The following is a 17,106-nucleotide window of genomic DNA, read 5'->3' as shown; positions in this document are numbered from 1 at the left end:
CTTAACGATCTATTTAACGTTTCTTTTGAATCGGTCTCGGACCGTATGTAGGTCCAGGTTGTGATCAGGCTACTTTCTCGGGCTTAACCGGCTTCTAATTCAGCTGAATTGGGCAATAAGAAATTGCTCCACGAACCATAAAGTGCTCCACGAACCCTTGTGGACCACAAAATACATGGGAGACCAAAGGGTATTGGTGTGGATCTCGACCCCTCCTAAATTTTTCCCTCTTAATTTTTTTTTTTATTTTTTTTTTGTCTGTGAGCCGAATCAGATTTTGTGACTGAGAAATGTTAAAGAGACCACTTTGTGCTCTGAGGTGATGCTCTAGACTCAGGAATTCAAAGCTTCAATTGGCTATATCTAATTTAGAGTTTTTTTACATGTGAGTCTCTTTAATGGATTATAAACTAATGTTGGGTCCCCTTAGTACAATATATTAAGTACGGGTCCTAAGCAAACTAATACCATTAATTGCAGTTAAGTATATTCAAATTTCAAACGTGGAAGGATAAAAATGCCCTCAGGTTAACCTAATATCACCTGTTGTCGATTCTTGTTTGCGGTAACATCTCTTTCTTCTTTCTCTGTTTCTTCTCTAATATAGTTCTTCCACAGGTTCAACATTTTCTTCTTCCTCGATTTCTTCTCTAATATAGTTCTTCTACAGGTTTTTCTTCTTCCTCGATTTCTTCTCTAATATAGTTCTTCTACAGGTTTAATACAATTAATTTTCTAGAGAGACTTAGAGGAAAAAGACAAATTTTTGTGGGAGATTCACTGAACATAAATATGTGGGAATATCTTGTTTGTAGCATTCGAGATGGAATTAGAAACAAGAAAGAATCATGAGATCTCAAAGAAGACGAAATTTTCTTTTTTATTTTTCAATAGAACAACAAAAGAATTATTGCAATCAAAGGGTCCAAAACGAAATTTTCTTTTTTATTTCTTCAATAGAACAACAAAAGAATTATTGCAATCAAATGGTCCAAAACGAAATTTTCTTTTTTATTTCTTCAAGAGAACAACAAAAGAATTATTGCAATCAAAGGGTCCAAATTTGATGAACGCATATGAAAGAATTTTCAGAGCTGATGGAGAGGGAAGAGGAAGAAGAGATAAAAAAAGAACAAAGGAAGAAGAAATTTAACCACCGAGAATCGAGCTTTTTTATTATTTATTTATTTATTAATTTAGCCGGTGATAGAACGTTATTTTAATTAACACATAAATAATAAGAGAAAAAATATGAATTTAATCAGACGATTCATATTTAGTCAATAGATCTAACGGTATAAAAAATATTCATACGTAAAAAAAACTCAATAATTTTATTATTATAATTATTTTGGGTAACATAATTAGATTCAGGAAGGCCAAAAGAAGATTTTAGTTGGTTTATTGTATGTTTCCGAACACAAAGGCCAAAAGAAGATTTTAGTTGAACTCGGATTCTAAAATCTGAGACTATTGACATAATGAGAGTTTCTACTTAAAACGACTAATATTTTAGTTGAACTCGGAATCTAAAATCTGAGACTATTGACATAATGAGAGTTTCTACTTAAAACGACTCTTTTTAGATTGCTTTATATCGTGTTGGAGTGAAAAGGATTTCAATCTTCTACTTGGAAATTTTTAGTTTCTTGTTCTGCTAATGGATGCTGAGAATGTTAACGACGATGGAGAGTTAATGTTTTCGGACTCGGAAGAAGATAATTTGCTGCAAGAGCAGCCGAGTTACACCATACTGGGGGAAGACGAAATCCGTCGATGTCAAGAAGAAGATATTACAACGGTATCTACGGTGCTTGCAATACCAAGAACCTGTTCAAGTATCCTTCTCCTCCATTATAATTGGAATACCTGTGATGTTGAAGATTCTTGGTTTGAAGATGAAGAGAAAGTACGGAAAGCTGTTGGTTTATTAGAGAAGCCAATCGTTGAAGAAACTCCAGAAAAGGTTAGCGAACGAAGTTGTCCAATTTGTCTTGAAAATTTTTCTTTTTCTTTGGATGAGATGGTTGCTGCTGCCTGTGGCCATCTCTTTTGTGTTTCATGTTGGAGGGATTATATTAGCATATCAATTAGTGATGGACCAGGATGCTTGATGTTGCAATGTCCTCATCAATCGTGCAATGTTGCTATCGGTCAAGATATGATTTTCCGATTCGTTTCTGAAGAAGATGAGCAGAAGTTTTCTCATTATTTCGTCAGATCATATATCGAATCGAATAGGAAAAAAATTAAGTGGTGTCCTGCTCCAGATTGTCGATTTGCTGTAGCTTTTGATGCTATTGGCATTAATGGAAGCTCTTCTTATGATGTTACTTGTAGCTGTTCATATAGCTTTTGCTGGAATTGCAGTGAGGAAGTTCACAGGCCTTTAGATTGTGAAACTGTGGCTAAGTGGGTTTTGAAACAGAGTTCTGATGGTGAAACTATGAATTGGTTATTAACTAATTCAAAGCCGTGTCCCAAGTGCAAGAGGCAAATCGAAAAGAATGAGGGTTGTGCGCATATGACATGTTCATCGCCATGTGGATACGAGTTTTGTTGGTTGTGCCTTGGTTCATGGTCAGAGCATGCAGGTGAGAATTATTCCTGTAATGGTTTTACATCTGCTTTGATTAATGGATCCCATGATGAAGCTGAAAAGAAACGTGAGATGGCTAAAAACTTTCTAGATAGATATGCTCATTATTACGAACGATGGGTAAGCAACCACGCATCAAGGAAGATTGCTTTGGCAGATTTACACCAAATTCAAACTGAGAATAAGCTCAAGAAATTGAGTCTCAAAGAATTATCCGAGATGGATCGTCAGTTCGTAATAGAAGCATTGGTATTGGTAATTGAATGCAGGCGACTGTTGAAGTGGACTTATGCTTATGGGTATTATATTCCTGAGAATCAAGATGTTAAGAGACAACTTTTTGAGTATTTACAAGGTGAAGCAGAATATGGATTAGAAAAGCTTCATCATTGTCTGGAGATGGAATTACAGGGATACCTTGAGGCTGATTACTCAATTACAAGCATGTATGAATACCTTACAAAGCTAGTTACATTGACCAAAGTGACTAGGAATTACTTTGAGAACTTGCTTCAAGCTTTGGAGAATGGGCTCTCAGATGTCACTTGCAGTGGAGGAGGAAGAGCAAGAAATTTGAAGAGCTTGGGAGATGGTAAAGAGAGCTTAGGAGATGGTAAAGAGAGCTTAGGTGATGGTAAAGACATTCAGAGATCTAGAAGGAAAATAAAATGGTTTAGATTCCGGTGGCTGCAGAAGATTAGTTGTTTTTCTAACTAGGTTAGTGCGAATCAAATTATTATTTTTCTAAATATTGTATGGATGAAACATTAATTATTTCTGTATTGAGCTTTTTTTTTCGGTAGAATTTGTGGAGATTCTATGTATCAAATTTTCACTAATAATCACAAATTCTTTGTTTATTCTTTTGCCAATTGCCATATTCTATTTATGATATTTCTTTAATCTATCTCATATGAAAATGACTTGATTTTGGAGGTCACGTTTTTTGTGACTAGCCGTGTTGTCATTCATGGTATTTTATTATATATTTTTTCATAATAAATATATAAATAATTGAAATTAAAAATTACAACTAAGAATGCAAAAAAAAAAAATGGTAGATGAGAAAAATAATTTCCAATGCGGGTTTGTTTGATTTGTAAGATTAGCACATTTTAGTGATCACATTTAAAAGCCACTTCCACACATCGGCCTAGTTTTCTTTATGTTGCCAATAGAGTTTGAAATGAACTTTTTGCTTTTCTTGGGTTTTCTTTGTACTCGCCAATAAGGTTTATGCTTTTTGTTTTCCTTCCATACAATGGGTTTAATTTTCAAAAACAATTCACACACGGCATAATTTTCTTTATGTTGCCAATGGGGTTTGCAATGGATTTTTATTTTTCTTGGGTTTTCTTCGATTGACCAATAGGTTTTATGCTTTTTGTTTTCCTTCCATATTTACAGAAACAATGGGTTTTCAAAAACAATCCACACACGGCCTAATTTTTTTTATGTTGCGAATAAGATTTGCAATGGTGAGGGAGGCAAAGTTAGTGAATAAATCTTCCCTACAGCCAGTCTGCAAAGAATGATTTTTTTCTTTCAAAAAACCAAAAAAACTGAGGAAAGGACAACGGACGCAGGAATATGGATAACAGGTAGAGGAAAAAGTAAAGTCAAAACGAAGGAGGCAGAGATAGGAACCAAAATAACATATAACTTCAAGAAGGGTGAAGTTGTCGTGTTATGAAAAATCCACCGAATAGAGCAATCATTAAATAACATAAAAGAAGAACACAAGAATTTACGTGAAAAAACCCTTAAAGGAAAAAAAAAACTACACGGGCAAGAGAGAAAACTCCACTATTGATTAAGAAAAATCGTTCTGATACCATTGTGATGATAAACAAGACATCGCTCTAATACTATTGTCGGGTTATATAAAACCCACACAATAGAGCAATCAATAAATAAGAGAAAAAATACACAATAATTTACGTGAAAACCCTTACGGAAAAAAAAACCACGGGTAAGAGATAAATTCCACTATAAATTAAGAAACATATAAGGAGAGATTTTGGGATGTTGGGTTATGAAAAATTCACTGAATAAAACAATCAACAAATAAACGAAAAGAATAACACAAGAATTTACGTGAAGAACCCTTAAAGAAAAAAAAACATAGAAAAGAGAGAAAACTCCACCATAGCATGGCGGTTGGATGAATTCCAAATTCATAAATAGGTACAATTTATGATAAATTTTAGATAATCTAATTAAATTTCTATTATTTACAGGTACAATTTAGGATGAATTTTACAATTTATGATAAATTTCAAATAATCTAATTAAATTTCAATTTTAGAATCAGTGGAGGGGGTATCCCGCAGAGTTGGGGCTAGAGAAAGCGCAAGGGAAAGATAGACAATCCGGAGGGCAAGGGCCAGGAACGAGGCTAACAACATGCTGTTGGGGTCAGAGGAGCAAGGGCAAGGGCAAGGAAAGTGGGGGACCGATGCGAGCCGCAGGGGCCGGCGGCCACCTGCGGGGAGGAGCAAGGGCAAGGGCAAGGGAAAGTGGAAGGAGGGCCATAATATGCAGAGCCGCAACTGTTGGGGCTAGAGGAGCAAGCGCAAGGGAAAGAGGAAGGAGGGCCCGAATATGCAGAGCCGCAGCTTGTTGGGGCTAGAATATGCAGAGGAATATTGAGCTAACGTCAATGATAATACTCGAAGATATGCAGAGCCGCAATTGTTGGGGCCAGAATATGCAGAGGAATATTGGGCTAACGTCATGATAATACCCGAAGGATATGCAGAGCCGCAACCATTGGGCCAGAACATGGGGCTCTGCATATTCTAGCCCCAACAGCTGCGGCTCTTGGGCCAAAATATGCAAAGGAATATCAGTGGACTAACGAATATGAAGGGCCGCAACGCGAAGTCTTTGATCTTCGAACCTACTCTCCTCTTTGTTGAGTTTCTGGTCCCGTCAACGAACAGAGCACACCGCACACTGCACACAAAAGGGCATTAGCCCGAAGCAAAGGCATTCCTTTGCATATATTAGGCTCTCAGAGCTTCTTGTTCCTTCGCAGATCGAATCTCAAAACCTTTGGAGCAGAGTAGGCTCTCAAACAATCATCTTACGAATGATAAAACACAGGGCATCCTCGCTTTATACCTCTCAAACCCTAATCTTCGTTTAGGGTTATTATAAAGTCCATCCGATTCTTGATCTAATTTGCGTTGAGTCATTCGATTTCAATCACGCAACCATACGACACATGTTAACTCTTAGCCACGTGACAACTATTTTCCAGAATCCGGATCATCACCCCCGACGGGTTTTCCACCACAAAAAAGGTGGGCCCCACCACTGAAAATGTAAACAAAAAAATAAAAAATAAAAAAAAAAACCCTCCCATCACCACCCTGGGCCCCCCTGTTTTTTGTGGTTTAAAGCCGAATCGCAGATCTCTCAACACGTATATATGCTGCTCTCGAAGCCGACCATTTCGTCCATGAAAAGCCATTCCTAAACTAATGTGATTCTAATTATTATTTTTCTAAATAAGGTTAGTGCAAATCAAATTATTATTCATCTAATTGATGAAACATTAATTATTTGTGTATTGAGCTTTGTTTTTAATAGAAATGATTTATCTCGAGTTTTTTTTTTTTTTCCGGTAGAAATTTGTATAGTCTTCTTTGTATCAAATTTTCACTAAGTATTACAAATTCTTTGTTATTATTTTGTCAATTGGGATCTTCTCTATGATACTTTTTTAATCTATTTCAATACAAAAGAGACTTGATTTTAGAGGTCGTATTTTTTGTGACTAGCCGTGTCATTAATGGTATTTTGTTATATATTTTTTCATGTTAAATATATATAAATAATTAAAATTGAAAATTAAAAACAGGAATATAAAAAATATTTTTTTCTTTCTATTTTTAAATGCGAAGAGTTTATATATAGGGGATGAGGGAATATTACTAATATAGGTGCCGCCGGATGGGTGTGAACCCAAGACTTTCCCGTGGGAGGTTGGGCTTTTAACCGCTCTACTAATCCACCATTGGTAGATGAGAAAAATAATTTCCTATACGGGTTTGTTCGATGGATAAGATTAGCATATTTTAGTGATGGCATGTATAATATTATTACCCATATATATAAAAAACTCCTTATACCAAATTTTTGTTTATCAAATATTATCATCACTAAAATAAAAGTTGCTATAATAATAAAACTACGAAAGATTTTTCTTTCTCAAAAAGAAAATTCAAAAAGATTTTCTTTTATTTTGTTACGATCCAAACACAGCCATAGCCAACTTTCTGTCTGCTTGATAGAAAAGGGCAATGGTTATTCTCGAAGAGGTTTCAAGCCAGGGAGCTACAGATACACGGGCAGAAAAATGGATTCTTTGAGATTAGTAGCGGTAAAGGGACGACTTGGGCGATCCATTTTCAATGGCTTCTCTCGGGGCTTCCAGCGAAACCCAACGCTTGGCATTCGTTGTTTATCCGCTAACATGTCTCCGCCTTCCAGGGCGGTCGTCTACGAACAGCAAGGCCCGCCTGACCAAGTCGTCAGGTTAACACTTTGCGTCTCCTTATAGGCCAAAATTTATTCGATTTTATTGAACCTCGAGATAATTAAAGATCTATGCCATGTTTTCATTTTGGAGTTTCATAATAACATTTCGGAAGTCTTGCAGTTGTTTAGTTGATTTTGTTGAATAATCTGGGAAGAACTCTATTCATCAACACAGATCTTCAATTACACTATACTTATTGCGATTTACTGATTTTTAGTTTTATTTTTTTTTTTTTTGGGGGGGGGGGGGGGGCGGAATAGAAATTCAAGACATGTGATCTGTATATACATCTGCATTTAGACTGGAATACTGTTTCCTGCGACTTTTGTAAAAAACATGGAATTTTTAGACTTGAATGCTTAACACTTAGGTTTTTTGCCCCTGACAGCTTAAAGGATGGTTCCAACTAGTAGCTTGTACGTTGTTCTTATGTGTATTTGGATTGTTAGTTTGTAGTATGTATTACTTATGTGTCCGTTCTGTTGCTTGGCAGTAAATAGATTTAGTTTTTTTGTATTTCTTATCCAATCCCTTCAGTAATGTTATGGTTGTTACTAAGCTAATTTTGCCTTGTACACTTCCCTATTATCTGGTGAAAGACATCCTCTTATAAGCAGGGTGGAAATATATTCAGACAATATATGATACTTCATTTCTTTTTATTCTTACCCAATAGTATGCGAATAATGGAGGACTAAACATTTGCACTTATCAGCTTGTTTTCTCAGCTTTTGTTTGTAGCTGACTCCATTGTTGCTCTATTTTTGCATTCTAGTGTTTACTTGAGAAGTCAAAGAGATGGGTATGGGTATGCCCCCAAAAAAAAATCATTCATTTTTTTTTTCATCTGTTAAGACTAGAAGTTCCCCAAGAACATGGCTACTGAATCCCTAAATACTTTGGAAAGCTGGAGACTAAGGCCTTTGGTAGGCAAAAGACTACCAGGGTTGGGACTTCGGGACCATCGCATGATGCTTTCATTTGTTCATTTGAGTTACCTGGTCGTCTGGTTGTATGGCAGCTGTTGTCAGCCATGTGGTCTGATGAGATCAGCTGAGTTATTTTGCCTTATTAAACTCTAAACCGAGTCAGGCATGTCACTTGGGATCTTTACTTGCTTTAAACAGAATCCAAACCACTGGTTGATGTATTAGGTTTGGAGAAAAAGAGATAAATGCAAGCCATGGAGTAAAAAGATGGTTCACAGGAACATCATCTTATTTCATGTGTTATATGATATGTTGGGGTTGACTAAACTACCTCTAGCAGTGCAATGGAGACAATGGAAAGGTAGAATCCCAATTCTTGAAATATAGCACTATTTCTCTCGTTTATATAAAGAGCAACACTAGGAAGACCTTGGGGTCTAGTGGACTTCTCTGTTTGATGAACACACAGTGTACAATATCCTTTTATTTCATTATTTTTTGGGGAAGAACCTTCTATTAATTTAGGGCCAAAAAGTTTTTGGGTTCTTAAGGTGGTTGACCTTGTGTCAGCAGTGCAATGTAGCTCAGCACTCCTGCCAAATTTTACCAAGTGGAAATGCACTTGAATACAGAAAGTGTTGCTATCAGCTGGTTCAAATTAGAATTCCATCCGAACCAGAGAAAGTTCAATAAGATATTCCAGAGTGCCAGCCCTTTCTGTATATGGGTAACATTGAAATTTGAAATATATAAGACAATGTATTTATTAGAGAAAAGCTTGGAACAATCATTTGTACTGAACTAATCAGATCTTACCGTAAAAATAGAAAAAAAGGAGGGGGCGGGGAGGATGCTACTTTAAGAATTAGATTATGTAAATTAGTGATGCTATAATGAATAAGGCATGAATCCACTAAACATAGTATGTGCTGGCTTGATGCATCCACTGATATTGGTTCCATATTGTGGAGTTGATGACGTTGTCTATGATGTCTTCAGAGACAACAGTTATGGCTGCATTTTCCAGCATGGCTCAAGAAGATGATTGGAGATGCCGGTGGATTGGGGTTTCTACCAAATGGATATTGGCTTTGAAAAAGATGGTTATGTCACCTTTTATGGTTTTGTATCTTTGGGAACTGTATAAATAATGGTGGAACCTCATGAAGGGAACATTAATGATTCATATAACTCACTTGATGGGTAGTGTCTGGAAGAAATCCAACAAGGAATAAGAATGCTATTATACCCAGAAAAGTTAGTAGTTTCCATGCCTTTGTCGGATGAGTCATATAGCTGTATGCTTCCATCACCTAGTAGGTTCATCAAGTAATTATAGTTAACAATTGAAATGGCTGAAAATAGACATCATTAATGTCTGTTTGAAGTTTGAAAATATCTTTAAAACCCCTAAAACTAAGGAATGGATTTGTTCATACACTACGGGTTTATCTTGCATGGATATGTTTTAAACTGAATACTTAATTTTGGCAAAAACCAATTTATGGATCAGGCCTCAGTGTTTTACATCTTGTACAAGCTTGTACTGAGGTTGATCATTAACAAGGCTGTTACACAAACAAAGGACTATTGAGACACTTTAGAAAGTGAAGTGTTCATCTGGTGTGATAATTTTTTTTCCTCTTTCACTTTATGCCCTTTTTTCTTTCTTTTTCAGTAATTTTTAGGACTTAGAAATTCTACTTAGGAGAATCTATAAGCTAGTGTTGTTTCCTGTATAACATGGATTTTCCTTGCCCCTTACCCACAGGGTAACTGATCTTCCACCAGTTGAAATCAGAGAAAACGATGTATGCGTCAAGATGCTTGCGGCTCCAATCAACCCATCAGATATCAACAGGATAGAAGGTCGGAATGTAAAACAACTTATTTTGTGAAATAATGGTCCTTATGCTGGCTTCACCTTTATGATTTGTAGTTTAAACCTTAGTTGATTCTCTTTGTGTCTTTCTCATATCTAATATTCAGAAGGCTCTCCCTGGTCGCCCCCCCCCCCCCACCCCCGCCGCCTTCTTGGCCCCTGCCGGGGCGGGCCCCGCCCTCCCCCCCCTTGGCCCCGGCCGGGTTTGGTGTGCGGGTGTTGCCCCCCCGGTGGCCCCGGGTGTCTCCCCCCGTTTGGTCTGCCGCCCCCCCCCCCGGGCCGCTGCCCCCCCTTTTGCCTCCCGGCCTTCTGTGTTTTCCCCATATTCAGAAGGCTCTTAAATTGTTCAGCATCTCATCTGCCAGTTACACTATAGGTGTCTATCCTGTGAGGCCTCCAGTGCCTGCAATTGGGGGATACGAGGGGGTTGGAGAAGTACAATCTTTGGGATCTGCTGTGAGTGGTCTCGCTCCTGGTGATTGGGTTATCCCATCTCCTCTTTCTTCTGGTATAGTCCTGATGCTGTGCACGTCACCTTGAAAATGGTCATATTTGTTCACTGCCTTCTTTTTGATGGAGCTTTTGTTTGTCTTTCCCCTTTTTTTAAATGCATTTTGCATGGTATTTCTTCTTCATTGTGATCTGCTGATGTGTTGGTATTTTTCCTGGCCGCCTTGCATAATGAAGTATGCATTGTTCAGGGACGTGGCAGACTTACATTGTAAAAGAGGAAAGTGCCTGGCACAAAATTAATAAAGACATTCCTGTGGAGTATGCTGCTACAGTTACTGTAAACCCTTTGACAGCATTGCGTATGCTGGAAGACTTCAATAAGTTGAACTCGGGTAATGCTTGAATATCATACTTGATGTATCAATTGACAGTATGACACATATTCTTTTCATTTCACTTCTCTGTGTTCCATTTATGGCGTTTTTGATGATCAGTTTGGACATGATTAGGAGACGCTATTGTGCAAAACGGGGCCACTAGCATTGTGGGGCAGTGTATTATTCAGCTTGCAAGAGTTCAGGGCATTCATAGCATTAATATTATAAGAGACAGGTGCCAAATAATGCTTAATTTGAATGCATTAGCTTTTACAGGGATTTTTGTTCAGTTTTTGGACAAATATGTATTTTTTGTGAATTGCAGTTGGATTGTTAAGATGGCAAATATTTGAAACTTATAGCTGAACTTAAGTTCGTTGGGAAGCACTTTAATGTCTGTTTTTTCTGCTTAATGCAACAGCCATTTTCTTTGGATTCTGAAGCATTTACAATCACTTGTTGAACAATGGCTTCTTAACAAGTATCATTCAATTGGTTACTAGTCTTTTCTTTTGTCTTCACCTGTGAGTGTCGCTGTCATTTTATGTTGGTGAGCTGCTCAATGTCCTAGAAAAACAATTCTTTATCATATCATAGGATGGCACGCTTGCCATTCACAACTATAGACTTTTGAGTAGCCATATAACCAGTCTAGTATGGTCAGTCATGTGTTGGCTCTCATAAGATGTGGCTGTTCATCTGCAAAGAAGAGCTGTCCTATAATTTCTGTCATGGCTGAGCTCAAATAGTTTCAAGAAAGCTTTATACCTAATTGGAGATTCTCTGCATCATCATTTGTTCTCATGTTTAACTTATATGGCTCTCTGAGTTTGGATTCTGTGATCTGACAAGGTTTTAGGAAGAGAGCTTTTATGCTCACACCTATTTCTATTGCAGTTGGCCAGTCCAACTACTGCCCGTGGACCTAGAGGTTGTGGCCTTCAAAATCAATTTATGACCTATTTTTGGTATGATTATAATTATAAATTCTATGGTGTCCTAATTGTAAAATTCATACAGTTGTTCACCTTGCCCCCCCCCCCCCCCCCCCCAAACAAAAAAAAAAAAAAAAGAAAAGAATGTCATACCATTTAATGGTTGTATATTGAATTTTTCTTCTTATTCTTCAAACTATTTTAGTTATTAATGTTCATAACTATTTCCAGATGGGTACCCATTAAACACATTAACAAAGTAAAAAAAACTCACTCTGCATTTACTTAGAAAGAAAAAAAAATGATGTTGTGAGTTGTGACTCCCATATTCTGTGACATGTATTTTGATGGAAAAGGACCGGTCTTACTGTTTGGTGGGTCCCATCAATTACATTACCTTGGGAAAAACTATCTTGGATTTCTCACTAAAAGAAATGAAAGCAATTGAATTTCTACATGTTCATTTTTACTTCAGATAGAGTTTAATGGCAAAAAAGGTGAGGCCAACTTCACTGAATTGTGATATGGTTAGTGGAGTTCAGTTGTGTTCTTATTATTATTATTTTTTGTATGATAGAAAAATGGAAGTTTAATAGAGTTAGAGAGCTTGGAAAAAAAAAAATCAAATCATTTCCATATTGTGTATGGTCTTTGAGGTCAGACTCATCTATTGGTCCTGGTTGAATATGTCCCACTTGGGCATGTTCATGGGACCCCTGTTCAGTATACTACACCTGTTTAAATCTAGTTTGAATAGAGCTATAAATACATGATCAGAACAAATGAATATATATGGACAGTGTTCTTCAGACTGAATAAATAGTGTTGCTTGTTGAATCTGCTTCAACTCCACTGTAATGTAACAATTAAGCTTTATGTGGATGATAGTTTTTAAAAGATTTTAGCCACTTTGTTTAGACTCTTTTCTAACAAGGCCCATCTTGTTGACAACTTGTTCCTTCTTCAACTGCTATCTTCTGATTGCTGCAGGGCTGGGTCGGAAGAAGTTAAAGAAAGACTCAAGAAACTAGGCGCTGATGAAGTATATACCGAGAGCCAGTTGGAAGTAAAGAATGTCAAGAGTCTTCTGGTATTGTTATATTTTGTCCCTTTCTTTAGTTCATTAAGTGAATTTGTACTGTCTATATTATCCTGATAAGTGATATAAGGATTAAGGAGGTCCATCCTCTTTGGTACATCTCATTTTCAAGAATATTGCATCAGATTACAGTTTGTTGCAGTTAGTGTTATTCTTATGCTAATGTCTCTTTCTGATTTCCTTTTTCCTTGGCATGCTTGGTTAGGGTGGTCTACCTGAACCTTCCTTGGGATTCAACTGCGTCGGTGGCAATGCTGCTACTTTTGTCCTCAAATTCTTAAGGTGAAGAATGCTATATAAAATTATTTACCCCAAAAAGACAGAACGTCTAAGAACAACATATTTTAGATTATGTCTGTTCTTTGCCTGATTAATTCTTATGTCTCCAGGGAGGGAGGAACTATGGTGACTTATGGTGGAATGTCTAAGAAACCTGTCACAGTATCAACTTCATCGTTCATTTTTAAGGTATTTCCTTAACAACAATTGTCTGACTTAACAATTTCTCCTCATCCTTAGTGTAATTGCTCATTTACAAAAATCTAACATTATGCTGTTGATCAAAAAGGGGGGGGGGGGAAGGAAAACAAAGAAGAAATGTTTTTTGCAAGGTCTTGGGTTTATAGAGTAAGAATTTAGGCTTCTCTCTTTGTGAGCACTTGAAACTGTAACAGATGCCATTTTACTGCTTCCTTCATGATTTACATACCTTCATGACAGGAAAATTGTAAGCTTTGTCATACTCATGATCAAGAGGCATCTTGGCTGTCATTTCTCAAGAATTCTGTGGGATGACACTGGTGGTTTTTAAGAACAGTCTAGTCCTAATGTTGTTTTGTTAATATTCTCTGGTTACTGTTACTTTTTTAAGAATGCTCCAGTCACATTTGCCTTACTGAGTTTAGTTTAGTGTTCCTTGCATTCAGGTTCTAAAATCTTTGTAGGCATCCTGCCACTTTGAAGCAGGGCTTAATATGCTTGGGATTCAGAGGATTATGGGAACAATTCAAAAACATGTTACTTAGGTGCTTTACGCACACATGATTTGTTGATATCAACCTGTGCATATGTGTGCGTCAAGGCATAAGCATCCCTGGAAAGTTTAAACCTGAAAAAAAAAGAGGTATTTTTAAGTGGTGATGGGTTAGTGTGTACATTATGAACCTGGTTACATCATCTGGAAATCATTGGTAGGAGCAAGGTATCATAGTTGAGCAATAATTTTTGGTGGCTGAAACAAAGAATAAAAGAGTAGCAGGACCCCTTATTAGTTTGTCAATTTCACTCAGTTTTGTCTATTTTCTCTGTTTTCTCATTATCTGCCATTTTTTAGTACTTAGAGCATCAGTCCACCTTTGTTCTCTGTATGCTTATTCTCTGCTTGACATCGATACTTTAATAGAGCATGGATCATACCTCAATAGATATTGTGCACTTTAACCTAATAATAAAAGAAATTGTGTGCATTTACAATCAACTATTGTGCACTTTTAACTTAATAGAAGAAATTTTGTTCATTTACAATCAACTATGGTAGTTAAATCTTACATTCTAATGACCATATTATCAATCTGTTTTGTTTGCAGGACCTTGTCTTGCGTGGGTTCTGGTTACAGAAATGGATGAGTGCAGATAGAGCAACAGAATCTAGGCCTTTGATTGATTACCTTTTGGACTTAGTGCGCAAGGGCAAGTTGAAATATGAGTATGCTCTTCATTAACCCGTTGTTTGTTTGCAAGATAAAAAGTGGTGGGAATGAAGAATGATAGACATCTAGGATCCAGTGATAGTGGGATGAGGGAACAAAAATGAAAGGGTTTTGTGTTTCTTTTTTTCTTTTCCCTTCATTTTCCCAAAAAGTTCCACCTAAAAGGTAAGACTTTTAGAAGAGATGGAGGTGAGAAAAGTGTTCTGCCACATAAGCAGACAAAATCCTTAAATCATGGAGAATTGCCACCACTTTATTCCACCCCATCTGAACAAACAAATCTAGATTTTGGAACTTGGGTGAAAAGTTTACTTTTTCCCACTCCACTTCAAATTCTTCAAACGGTGCCTAAACAAATGTTCAATTCTACCACCATGGATGTTAGTGATGCCAAGCATAACCAATGATACATGTACCGAATCTGTTTTTTGCCAGCTGTCCGTTTGATGACCTATCCTTTGATCTGCCAAAGCTCTAGACTGATTTATCTATAGTCCTCACTAGCCACTATCGGCTTTTCAGTGGAAAGGACATCAAATTAGTATTATGCAAATAAGTGGCATGGTCTCTCCAAGAGGTGATGGAAGCTGCTATTTCACCACCCCTTCCTCCATCCCCAAAAAATAAAAAATAAAAGTAAAGAAAGTGGGAAGTTTATCTATATGTACTGGCACCACAGTATATAAATGTTGTCTTGCTATTGGGTCTTCTAGTGCTCTTTTTTTTTGACACGGGAGAAACAAGTTCTCTCAACCAGGTAGTGGAAATATGCCAATCCAACACCGTCTCACACGTTAGGGCTTGGGCTAGAGAGTGTGCCACATGATTGGCCTCTCTGGGGATAAAACAAAAACTTCATGAAAAGGGGGCCGAAGCCATTCACCTAATTTCAGAAGCAATTGCTGGAATGCCACCGGCGTCGGAAGGGAAGGGTCCTGTAGTAGCTGTATCCCTGAAAGACAGTCCGGTTCTAGTACTAGGCGAAGCCAACCTTCCCCATTTGCTGTCCATAAACTCTTGACAAATTCCATTTGCCTCACCTGGTCTTCTAGTGCTGTGCTATTGTTGCTGTTTTTGTGACTGCCTTTCACCTGTGTTCTCCAGGCGGCCATTTACTTCAGTTAGTCTTAAGTATGACTCTTTCAGAATTGATTTACCAGTTGAAATGCCTTGTACTGCAGGATGGAGCTCGTGCCTGTTGATAATTTCCATGTGGCACTTGATAAAGCATTAGGGAAACAAGGGAGCCATCCAAAACAAGTTCTTACTTTCTGAATTTAGTACTCACTGTAAAAGGAATCGTGTATCTTCATGTTTGGTGTATTCTCAACTTAAATCTACCCAAGAATTTTGTATCGATGGGGAAAATTTTTCATCAGACAATTTTTTGATCTGACTGTGACAACTTTGGAACAACTATATTACTCCTGAGTCCAGATCGATGCAGGAACAGTTTCTGTTGGCATGTGGATACAAAATAATAGATAGTTGAACTGAGTATTTGCCTGAGAAGAACAGATGTTTTCTATACAATAATCTCTTATCTTCTTTTTTTTTCTTCTTCTTTCAATAATAGATAGTTGAACCACTTACCTCCTTGGACTTGATGCCTTTTAAGTAGAGACTGCCACTCAATGTGTTAGAAGCACATCGTCAATATTTTCTATCATACAATTTCTTGAGTGTTATTTGTACTTTTGGGTATAGCTAATTAGATAACTGTGTATCCAATTTAAAAACCAACACAATATAAACTTCTTTTGAAATGAGAAAAGGAAGCTTCTATTGATAAATTAAGTAATTAGATTCTATAGAATGTTTTCCCACTATTTTGGAAAGAGCCACTGGGAGATTAGTAACACACAGATGGATCGTCTTACAAGATTTCATCATCGCTGCCAGGAAGTCAGCCCTGGTGTTAATCTCGGACGAAGGTGCAGTTCTAAAACTGTCCACAATTGGCTTGTATGTATGGAGGAGACCAAGGAATCTGATTTGATCTCGATGTCGGGTAGAGCTTCAGGGCTCTTGCTTTAAGAAGACCACTTCTAGTCACAGTAAACTCCACGCTCTGCCTCCAATCTCATCAAGATGCACGCTCTTGGGAAGGGCAATCTGCTACTATCAGCAAGACATATGGGTTCTCCCAGTTTGCTTGCAATCATCTACAGAGTTTTGGTTCCCCAAAGATGTTTGTTTGAGACCATCAAACTTTACCCACAGTGGAATTTGTTTCTCAAGAATCTCCTCCCTAGTGACTAGTTAGAGAGAGCCCTTCACTCAATACCTTGCGGCTTAATTCTTTTATCTCTTGGAACTTGAAAACGAAGATCCCATTCTCCGATTTGCAAACGTTTACTTCACCAGCGTGTGCCCATCTCCCCTCCACGAATCGCTTCACGATAAGTAAGAGGTTCTGTTGTTCCCGCCGATGATGTATCCCACAAAGGACTGACTTCGATCTCTCTATCTTCTCTGCTACATTTTCTTCTCTGATAGCCACAACATTCTCGCCATTAATAACTTTGGGTTCGGTGTATGATGAGAGGCCCATTTCTCCATTGCAAAATTATT

At 37.4% G+C, this 17,106-nt stretch overlaps 1 protein-coding gene and 1 pseudogene across 1 annotated transcript; both read left to right on the top strand.

Annotated features, from left to right (window-relative positions):
* The first annotated feature begins 1,660 nt into the window (after positions 1 to 1,660).
* On the top strand, positions 1,661 to 3,316 carry LOC149027078 (putative E3 ubiquitin-protein ligase ARI8 pseudogene; annotated as a pseudogene).
* A 3,537-nt stretch (positions 3,317 to 6,853) lies between these two features.
* LOC149027077 (Polyketide synthase, enoylreductase family protein) lies at positions 6,854 to 16,673 on the top strand. Its single transcript, XM_089158949.1, has 10 exons — positions 6,854 to 7,144; positions 9,849 to 9,946; positions 10,336 to 10,467; positions 10,661 to 10,804; positions 10,922 to 11,024; positions 12,715 to 12,814; positions 13,029 to 13,105; positions 13,213 to 13,291; positions 14,410 to 14,528; positions 15,714 to 16,673. Exons 1-10 carry the CDS (start codon positions 6,966 to 6,968, stop codon positions 15,805 to 15,807), a joined length of 1,125 nt encoding a protein of 374 aa, XP_089015075.1. The 5' UTR covers positions 6,854 to 6,965; the 3' UTR covers positions 15,808 to 16,673.
* The last annotated feature ends 433 nt before the right edge of the window (positions 16,674 to 17,106 follow it).

The sequence above is a fragment of the Hakea prostrata genome, chromosome 1, assembly GCF_041222555.1.
Source record: "Hakea prostrata isolate BN-2017 chromosome 1, UWA_Hpros_2, whole genome shotgun sequence".
In the NCBI taxonomy this organism is placed as follows: domain Eukaryota; kingdom Viridiplantae; phylum Streptophyta; class Magnoliopsida; order Proteales; family Proteaceae; genus Hakea; species Hakea prostrata.
The sequence above is the reverse complement of the archived record's forward strand: the minus strand, read 5'-3'. Positions and strand labels throughout refer to the sequence as shown.

Excerpts from the sequence above, each read along its gene's own strand:
- LOC149027077 (XM_089158949.1), top strand. The coding sequence starts at position 6,966 with ATGGATTCTTTGAGATTAGTAGCGGTAAAGGGACGACTTGGGCGATCC. Across the intron at positions 7,145-9,848 it reads CCGCCTGACCAAGTCGTCAG|GGTAACTGATCTTCCACCAG; the intron begins GTTAACACTTTG and ends CCTTACCCACAG. Across the intron at positions 10,805-10,921 it reads CTTCAATAAGTTGAACTCGG|GAGACGCTATTGTGCAAAAC; the intron begins GTAATGCTTGAA and ends GGACATGATTAG.